General features: G+C 39.9%; 1 protein-coding gene across 5 annotated transcripts in view; it reads left to right on the forward strand.

Moving 5' to 3' along the window:
- Positions 1-10,447, forward strand: part of si:dkey-172j4.3 (diacylglycerol kinase delta) — a 114,380-nt gene extending 103,933 nt beyond the window's left edge. For all 5 annotated transcript variants that reach the window (XM_064940113.1, XM_064940116.1, XM_064940115.1 and 2 more), the window contains 2 exons: positions 1,244-1,352; positions 7,320-10,447. In XM_064940113.1, coding sequence (XP_064796185.1) covers positions 1,244-1,352; positions 7,320-7,372 — 162 coding nt within the window. In that variant the 3' untranslated portion in view covers positions 7,373-10,447. The remainder of the gene's footprint in view (positions 1-1,243; positions 1,353-7,319) is intronic.
- Positions 10,448-10,755: the final 308 nt, after the last annotated feature.

Here is a 10,755-nt window from a genome sequence, read left to right on the forward strand (position 1 = left end):
CCTCGCTGATGTTGTGGACATCCAAACCCCCTTTGAGGTTGCCACAGATAGAGTGCAAGGATCTGACATTGTCACAGCCAGCTACATCATTCCATGTATCAGAGGACTGACTAAACAGCTCCTCACTTGCTCTACCAGGTGGAATGGAAAGCTTGTCCAAAAACCTGGAAGAAGTTGACAAGCGCCTGACTGTTTATGAGCATAAGAAACCATACCAGATTGCCTCAGTCTTGGATTCACAATTTAAACTGGCATGGTGCAATGACACTTAGAAGGCTGCACTTACTGCAGACATCAATGATCTTGCCACAAAGTTTACCGGCGCCACACTGATCCTCTGAAATTCTGGAAGACACACAGTCACACATGTCCAACACTGAGTAGAGTTGCTGCTGAGTACATACACTTCGCAGCTGTGGAGCAGCTTTTCAGCATTGGAGACCAGATCTCAGTTCAATGTCCAAGGAGCTTTTTGAAACACTGATGTTTTTGAAATGTAACATAGCATCTCTTTCATGAGACACCAAAGTATAAAGCATGGGCCGCATATTGTGATGAAACCTGTACATGTGAAATAAGTGAAATAAGACCTATACATGTGAAATAAGACCTATACATGTGAAATAAGGCCTATACATGTGAAATAAGCGAAATAAGACCTATACATGTGAAATAAGTGAAATAAGACCTATACATGTGAAATAAGCGAAATAAGACCTATACATGTGAAATAAGTGAAATAAGACCTATACATGTGAAATAAGACCTATACATGTGAAATAAGTGAAATAAGACCTATACATGTGAAATAAGTGAAATAAGACCTATACATGTGAAATAAGACCTATACATGTTAAGTTTTTTATTTGTAATTTTTTTAAACTACTATGTACATTCACAACTATTTTCAAATGCATTCAAATATTTTTGGGATTAATACCATCTTTCATATACTTCCAACAAAATGTTTTTGAAGTAATTGTAAATACATGCCAATACTTTCCAAATGGTATTTTCAAATACATTCCAATATTCGACTACTTGTTTGTTTTTTTCAAATTAAGATTATCTGAATACTTGTTTTGATATCTATTGAAAAGTAATTGAAATACCTACAACTGTATTTGAACCCAGGTCTGATTTGTACATGGATTGACAACAGCAGAAGTCATTTTTATTCAACCACACCATTATTTCTCTTCCTCCCTCTATTCTTCCATTTTCTGTTCCTCCCTCTTTCCAGGACTCTGTGAGAGTGAGTGGTAAGAGTAGTATGAAGCTAAAGATGATGCCCAAGGTGAGGAAGGAGAGAGAGAAGCTCCACAAGCAGATGTCCAACAGCTCTCTGTCAGGTAAGGATCCAGGCGAGTCGCTGCTTTAAGGCCTAACCTCCATACAACCACAGCCATGCTTGTATATTGTGGCCTGGTCCAACAGCTCTCTGTCGGGTAAGGATCCAGGCAAACCCCTGCTTTGAGGCCTAACCTCCATACAACCACAGCCACAGCTTAGTACATTGTGGCCTGGTGCAACAGTCAGGTAAGAGTCTAGGCGAGTCCCCTACTTCACGGCCTGCTGGGGACAATCAGGCTCCAGATATGAATAGCCCTGGCCTGCTCTAAATGCTGTGTAGCTCTATATTGTAGCTTCTGTATGTTTATTTTCTCTTGTTTGATTCTGTTTCTCTTTGAGTTCACCTATGCATGCTCGTGGATTCGTGAACTTTCAGTGTCCTTGTCAGTGGTGGCTGGTGGCACTTTAAACTGAAGGGTGGGCTCTTAGTAAAAGCTGGAACGGTATAGATTGGACTGTATCAAACACATTGATTCCATGTGTTTGATACCATTCCATTAACTCCATTCCATCCATTATTATGTGCCCGTCCTCCCCCTAGCAGCCTCTTCTGGAATGTGAACTTTCAGTGTCGGTGTGTTTTCTTTTTGTATATCTATATGTGTGTTTCTTTGCGCTGGTCTGTCTGTGTGCACGTGTGCGTGTGTCTGTGTCTGTGGCTATAGCGGAGAGGTGGGAAAGTGAGGAGGTAGCTGCGTGGCTGTACTCTCTGGGGTTAGGGGAGTACAGAGATACTTTTCTCTCCAGGGACATCCAGGGCTGCCAGCTCTCACAGCTGCAGCGGCACGACCTCAAGGTACAGGAGGACCATAGGAAACTGGGTGCCCATTTTGGGTATAGGACTAGGCAGCCATTTTGGGTCTAAGGCATAGTGTTATTTCCAGTTCCACTGGAACTGTGCATGGCCTTCTTGAGTGTGTGATTTTTGTAATCAATTTAAGTGACATTTATGCTTTATGAATGTAGTAAGGTATACTGAACAAAAATATAAACGCAACATGTAAAGTGTTGATCGCATGTTTCATGAGATGAAATAAAAGATCCCAGGAAAGTCAAATACACACATAAATCTTATTTCTCTCAAATGTTGTGCACAAATTTGTTTATATCCCTGTTAGTGTTATTTTCTCATTTGCCAATATATTCCATCTACCTGCCAGGTGTGGCATATCAAGAAGCTGATTAAACAGCATGATCATTACACAGGTGCACCTTGTGTAAAATGTGCAGTTTTGTCACACAACACAATGCCACAGATATTAGAGGGATATTAGAGGGAGCATGCAATTGGCATGCTGAATGCAGGAATGTCTACCAGAGCTATTGTCAGAGAATTGAATGTTAATTTCTCTACCATAAGCCGCCTCCAACATTGTTTTAGAGTATTTGGCAGTACGTCCAACCGGCCTCACAAACGCAGATCACGCTAGCCCAGGACTGCCACATCCGGCTTCTTCACCTGCAGGATTGTCCGAGACCAGCCACTCGGACAGCTAGTCAAGTATTTCTGTCTGTATTAAGCTTTTTTTGTGGGAAAAACCGTATTCTGATTGGCTGGGCCTGGCTCCCAAGTGGCCCCTGCCCAGTCATGTGAAATCCATAAGTTTCGGGCCTAATTCATTTATTTCAATTGACTGATTTCCTTATATGAACTGTAAGTCATGACAATCGTTGAAATTGTTGTATTTTACGTTTATATTTTTGTTCAGTATATTGATGACTTTTCTAGCAATGACTTGCTCACTCATTGTAGGAAGATGATACCCCCATTTCCCACTTTAGAAGTATCAGAATCAACTAATAGGAAGTTCTTTACGCAAATAACTCACGTTCATATTAGCTTGGAGTTCCAGAGTTTCCAACGTGATGTGAATGCGGCTAGAGGCATCATGCCCATAGGGGGTACAAGGACACATGCCCCCACAGATTTGTCCTGTAATAATAATAAATATATATATATATATATACAGTGCCTTGCGAAAGTATTCGGCCCCCTTGAACTTTGCGACCTTTTGCCACATTTCAGGCTTCAAACATAAAGATATAAAACTGTATTTTTTTGTGAAGAATCAACAACAAGTTGGACACAATCATGAAGTGGAACAACATTTATTGGATATTTCAAACTTTTTTAACAAATCAAAAACTGAAAAATTGGGCGTGCAAAATTATTCAGCCCCTTTACTTTCAGTGCAGCAAATTCTCTCCAGAAGTTCAGTGAGGATCTCTGAATGATCCAATGTTGACCTAAATGACTAATGATGATAAATACAATCCACCTGTGTGTAATCAAGTCTCCGTATAAATGCACCTGCACTGTGATAGTCTCAGAGGTCCGTTAAAAGCGCAGAGAGCATCATGAAGAACAAGGAATACACCAGGCAGGTCCGAGATACTGTTGTGAAGAAGTTTAAAGCCAGATTTGGATACAAAAAGATTTCCCAAGCTTTAAACATCCCAAGGAGCACTGTGCAAGCGATAATATTGAAATGGAAGGAGTATCAGACCACTGCAAATCTACCAAGACCTGGCCGTCCCTCTAAACTTTCAGCTCATACAAGGAGAAGACTGATCAGAGATGCAGCCAAGAGGCCCATGATCACTCTGGATGAACTGCAGAGATCTACAGCTGAGGTGGGAGACACAAAATCTGCACAAATCTGCACAAATCTGGCCTTTATGGAAGAGTGGCAAGAAGAAAGCCATTTCTTAAAGATATCCATAAAACGTGTCGTTTAAAGTTTGCCACAAGCCACCTGGGAGACACACCAAACATGTTGAAGAAGGTGCTCTGGTCAGATTAAACCAAAATTGAACTTTTTGGCAACAATGCAAAACGTTATGTTTGGTGTAAAAGCAACACAGCTCATCACCCTGACCACACCATCCCCACTGTCAAACATGGTGTTGGCAGCATCATGGTTTGGGCCTGCTTTTCTTCAGCAGGGACAGGGAAGATGGTTAAAATTGATGGGAAGATGGATGGAGCCAAATACAGGACCATTATGGAAGAAAACCTGATGGAGTCTGCAAAAGACCTGAGACTGGAACGGAGATTTGTCTTCCAACAAGACAATGATCAAAAACATAAAGCAAAATCTACAATGGAATGGTTCAAAAATAAACATATCCAGGTGTTAGAATGGCCAAGTCAAAGTCCAGACCTGAATCCAATCGAGAATCTGTGGAAAGAACTGAAAACTGCTGTTCACAAATGCTCTCCATCCAACCTCACTGAGCTCGAGCTGTTTTGCAAGGAGGAATGGGGAAAAATTCAGTCTCTCGATGTGCAAAACTGATAGAGACATACCCCAAGCGACTTACAGCTGTAATCGCAGCAAAAGGTGGCGCTAAGTATTAACTTAAGGGGGCTGAATAATTTTGCACGCCCAATTTTTCAGTTTTTGATTTATTAAAAAAGTTTGAAATATCCAATAAATGTTGTTCCACTTCATGATTGTGTCCCACTTGTTGTTGATTCTTCACAAAAAAATACAATTTTATATCTTTATGTTTGAAGCCTGAAATGTGGCAAAAGGTCGCAAAGTTCAAGGGGACTGAATACTTTCGCAAGGCACTGTATATACACTACCGTTCAAAAGTTTGGGGGTCACTTAGAAATGTCCTTACTTTTTAAAGAAAATTTCATTTTTTTGTCCATTAAAATAACATCAAGTTGATCAGAAATACAGTGTAGACATTGTTATAATGTTGTAAATGACTATTGTAGCTGGAAATGGAATATCTACATAGGCGTACAGAAGCCCATTATCAGCAAGCATCACTCCTGTGTTCCAATAGCACGTTGTGTTAGTTTTTTAAAATAATAACCTTGGTTTAGCTAACTGATCATTAGGAAACCCTTTTGCAATTATGTTAGCACAGCTGAAAACTGTTGTTCTGATTAAAGAAGTAACAAAACTGGCCTTCTTTAGACTAGTTGAGTATCTGGAGCATCAGCATTTGTGGGTTTGATTACAGGCTCAAAATGGCCAGAAACAAAGTATTTTCTTCTGAAACTTGTCAGTCTATTCTTGTTCTGAGAACTGAACGCTATTCCATGTGAGAAGTTGCCAAGAAACTGAAGATCTCGTACAGCGCTGTGTACTACTCCCTTCACAGAACAGCGCAAATTGGCTCTAACCAGAATAGAAAGAGGAGTGGGAGGCTCCAGTGCACAACTGAGCAAGAGGACAAGTACATTAGAGTGTCTAGTTTGAGAAACAGACGCCTCACAAGTCCTCAACTGGCAGCTTCATTAAATAGTACAGGCAAACACCAGTCTCAACGCCAACAGTGAAAAGGTAAGTCCGGGATGCTGGCCTTCTAATCAAATCGAAGTTTATTTGCCACGTGCGCCGAATACAATAGGCGTAGACCTTACAGTGAAATGCTTACTTACAGGCTCTAACCAATAGTGAAAAAAAAGTTATTCGGTGAACAATAGGTTGGTAAAGAAATTAAACAGACAGAGTTTCAAAGAAAAAGCCATATCTCAGACTGTCAACTAAAAAGAAAAGATTAAGATGGGCAAAAGAACACAGACATTGGACAGAGGAAGATTGGGAAAAAGTGTTATGGACAGACAAATCTAAGTTTGAGGTGTTCGGATCACAAAGAAGAACATTCGTGAGACGCAGAAAAAATGAAAGATGCAGGAGGAGTGCTGGATGCGATCTGTCAAGCATGGTGGAGACAATGTGATGGTCTGGGGGTCCTTTGGTGGTGGTAAAGTGGGAGATTTGTACAGTAAACATGATCATGAAGAAGGAAGCCTATCACTCCATTTTGCAATGCCATGTCATACTCTGTGAACGGCACTTAATTGGAGCCAATTTCCTCCTACAACAGCACAGTGACCCAAAACACAGCTCCAAACTATGCAATAATTATTTAGGGAAGAAGCAGTCAGCTGGTATTCTGTTTATAATGCAGTGGCCAGCACAGTCACCGGAACTCAACCCTATTGAGCTTTTTTGGGAGCAGCTTGACCGTATGGTACGCAAGAAGTGCTCATCAAGCCAATCCAATTTGTAGGAGGTGCTTCAGGAAGCATGGGGTGAAATCTCTTCAGATTACCTCAACAAATTGACAACTAGAATGCCAAAGGTCTGCAAGGGTGTAGTTGCTGCAAATGGAGGATTATTTGACGATAGCAGTTCGAAGGACACAATTATTATTTCAATTAAAATCATTATTTATAACCTTGTCAACATCTTGACTATATTTCCTATTCATTTTACAACTCATTTCATGTATGTCTTTATGGAAAACGAGGACATTTCTAAGTGACCTCAAACTTTTGAACGGTAGTGTATATGTTGTTGTTGATGTTTCTCTGTAATATTTCTAGCAACCTAACAATTTTATGAAGTTGGCTTTAGCTAGCTCAGATTGGAAATCTATCTCCCAACCTCAACTAGCTACCAAGAAGCCATTTCAGGCTATTCATCAAGTTATAGTAGCTAGCTTGTCTAACTATGTTAGCTGGCATACGGGCTGGCAATGTTGGTAGACTTTAGAAAAGCAAGCAATAACTAAATGTACTGTATAAGACTCACATTCCTTTCAATCTTCTACCCAGATTTTAGCCGAGATACAGAGAAGTGTATATAGTTTAAGATACAGACGGCTCGAGGTATACTTAGATATGCAGATTTTTGTTGTTGTTTTTGACATAGCTTAATGACTTTGGCTCTAGATTTCTGTAAAAAGCTGTTTCAAGTGTTAAAAAAATGCAAGGACAGGGGCCCCCTTCTGGACCACCCCAACCGTCCTCACATACTTTTTGCATCCTCAGATTTTTAGGGTGCATGACGCCCCTGAAAGCTGCACAAGTTACTTAAGTTGATATAAAGTGATATTAAGTTGATGATAACTAACGATTTTGAAAAACAGTGAAACATTCATTAACATTGTGTAAAAAGGAGAAACTTTGATTGTCCATCTCTCTCTCTCTCCCACAGGATCTTGGGATATTAAAGGTGGGGCATGTGAGACGGATCCTTCAGGCAATTGAGGAACTTAATTAGGAGGCTTAAGAAGACTGCTGTCACTATGGCAACCGGAGGGGGGATAAATTATTCAACAATTCAATGACCCTCCCCATTCAGCTATCACCTCCCCCTTGATTCAATGTTCTCCATTTTGTAATCAGGGAGGAGTTGTTTTTAACGAGGGGGCGTAACTTTGCATTGCATCACCATTTGGTGTGCTGTTTGACCAGCTGACCAGGGATGTGGGCGTGTTCTTCTTGATAGTCAAAGTGGCCAATCAGAGATGAGGAAAGAGTTTCTAAGCATATTTTGTTTCATTGACAATGCAATGTGTTTACATAGGCGGTGCTGTGCTTTGCATGACGGGAGTGGACATTTTGTTTTTATTCTTAGATATATCCTCTTTTTGGGGTTTAGGCTAGCCTTCCTCTTTTCGCTCTTGACTTTCGGGACTTTTTAGTTTCCTCGAAATCTGAAGTTTGAGGACATCTTTGTTGGAGGACATCAACAATAACGAAAAACACCTCAACTTATTATCACCTGAGGAACTGGAGACTTAAAAATGTGAAAAAGTTTTTATTGAAGGTTCATATTGAGGAATGTAATACATGTGGACAGAATATGGTACTAATATATTGGCCTTGCTAAAGTACTTACCATAATATCTGTAATAGATGTACTGTAGCATCTTATGTCCAGCTACTACAGTACTCACTGTAATATCTAAGGCTAGCTACTACAGTACTTACTGTAACATCTAAACCACGATGACCTCTATGTGTCCCTGCATGACTTCCAAGTTGGATGAAGTAGCCCATTGACACCGATCTCAGATCCGTCTAAGGTTTGCATTATCCCTCCTTATGGTTATGCTTAGGTTTGGAGGAGGGGAAGTTGATCCTACGTCTGTGGTTAGGGATATACTCATACCATCCCTTATCCCTACGCTGGAATATAAATGCAGTGAGATTTCTTTTCTTTTTTCCGTTGGAGAAATTGAGTAACATTTTATTTTGAAGGTCTGGTTATAAACAGCTTATAAACTGTTAAGATAGTTCATGTATAGTTTAACTGTTAGTTAACCACTATATCGTTCTATATATTTTATTCATGTATTTATGAATAGTAGTAGTTTCGGATGAAAATAATATATATTACAAAGACCAGTATGCCGAGTCATATATAGTTAAACCATGAACAAGAGATATAAGTTAAGTTGTATCATTAAGTCAAAATAACATGTATTTAATTCATTCAATGCAGAACAAGCTATGTATTAGTCATTTAATAGTTAAGTAATGGTGTTTATTATCAGCTTATTATCAGCCTTCCAGATAAAGTGTTAGCTATGATTGTCCTACTGTACCAATAGCGTGCTTGTCCTGCTGTTATTGCTAGAGGCTTAAGTGATGTACCTGTACATGTGTGCCAAGTTTTAAACGACATATGACGATTGTGTGTGTGTGTGTGTGTGTGTGTGTGTGTGTGTGTGTGTGTGTGTGTGTGTGTGTGTGTGTGTGTGTGTGTGTGTGTGTGTGTGTGTGTGTGTGTGTGTGTGTGTGTGCGCGCAAACGACACTGGGTGTGCGTGTCATTCATTTCAAAGTTTACTGTATCTTGCCTTGCACTTTACAAAGAGAAACTCAAAGAAAAAATGTGTGCGCGAGCGACGTGTGTGTTGTAAAAGTGATCGTTCACTTGTGTTTTTATTGCTATGGAAACGGTCGCTCTCCCTTGTATTTATGACACATCTATACAGAGATCAGTGTGTGTTAATATGTAACATAAATATAACCAACACGAATGTTAAAGTATATTATATATACATAATAGATATTAAATGTTTATTCACTTGTCAGGGGTTGTTCTACTGTACATGCTCTCAGGGTGGCAAAATTCCAGTAATTTCTTCTAAATTACCAGGTTTCAAGAAATCCCGTTGGAACATTTCCAGATTTTCAGAAGTGAATACGCAGGAAACCCAGGAATTTTGGGAAAGTTTACAGAATTTTTCAACCCTAATGTTCTCACTTTACACATCCTAATCTCATGGAAGACTGGATTCTGAAAAATGTTGTTACACCGTTACTCCAACGCTATGCCAACGATTCCTTAGCGGCTGTTGTTGTGTCTATGGCACGACGCTAGGATATCAGTATTGAAATCTTGTGTGACATAACATATATAGTGGTCAATCGCCAAGGTACTGGGAGGTATGGAGAACAATGCAACAACGACTTAACGTTCAAGTCAAGAGGAAAAGTTTTGGAAACGTTTTGTTGGACAACATGTATGTAACATGTAATATGCCACGGTTGTGTAACAGTATTTGACGGCAAGTTTTTGTGAACGCACACCTACAGACCGCACTGGCTGGACTCTGCTGTGCAATGCGCAAAGCTGGACTCGATGTTGCACGTTGTTTGTTCAAAGATGTTTAATAATAATAATCTTGTGCTGTTAATTCGTTGTACTGGTTGATCTCTGTAACCAGGCTGGAAGGTCAGCCTTTGGGCCTAAAAAGTATTCCTTGAAGTCCTAAGTGTCAAGATGTTGTATATTATACTATTTAATGGTATCAATTGATAAGGAGGATGTTATTGTGATTCAAATCTGGAATGTAATCTTGAATTGTGATCAAATCTTGAATTGTGAATCTTTGAACTCATCATGTATTGAACTTGATTGAGTGTTCCCAAATAGATATACATTATGCTCCATCTCAGAGCCAAACTGTTATTTTGACAGTTTACTCAACATAAATGTTTGTTGCCAATAAGACAGGAATCATGCAGGCTATGATTTTACTGTTTTACTGCATATGATTGATTATCATCAGTGAATTTAGGCCGGATTACAATCAAAGGCGCGTTGTCGAAAAGCATACTGCACTTGACTTTTAAAGGTAATTTATGCTTGAGCCAATATAAAGCGTGCTGCGCCCTTCGCGATAGCAGGCCTTCGATTGAATTCAGGCCCAAGCCTATTTATTTGTGCTATCCAATTGCCAATCATCCATGTCCCAGAACCCAGAGAGAGAGACAGCATTCACTGGCTGCTAGCAGGAGGCTGAAATAAAGTGTATCCATTGCTGTTGGAGTCGGGTGTGTGTGTGTGTGTGTCCCAAGTGTGACAACGCAAATTAAAACAAAGGAGAAACTCCATCTGTCTAATGAATATCACAGCACAGCAGGCCCATTTGGCGTCACAAACAAGTCACATTCAAACAGGAATGATGTAGAGTGGACAGATTGACTTTTCAATACGGTAGGCCTTTAATTGCAATGAAACCAGAGTACGGTGTCCATGTTAGGACATTGACTGACCCAGATTTGTCTGATAACTGACTTCTGTCACCTGACAATGGCCTAATATGTACTAGAGGCAGAAGATGAAAACTCACCTAT

The sequence above is a fragment of the Oncorhynchus masou genome, chromosome 27 (genome assembly GCF_036934945.1).
Source record: "Oncorhynchus masou masou isolate Uvic2021 chromosome 27, UVic_Omas_1.1, whole genome shotgun sequence".
Taxonomy (NCBI): Eukaryota; Metazoa; Chordata; class Actinopteri; order Salmoniformes; family Salmonidae; genus Oncorhynchus; species Oncorhynchus masou.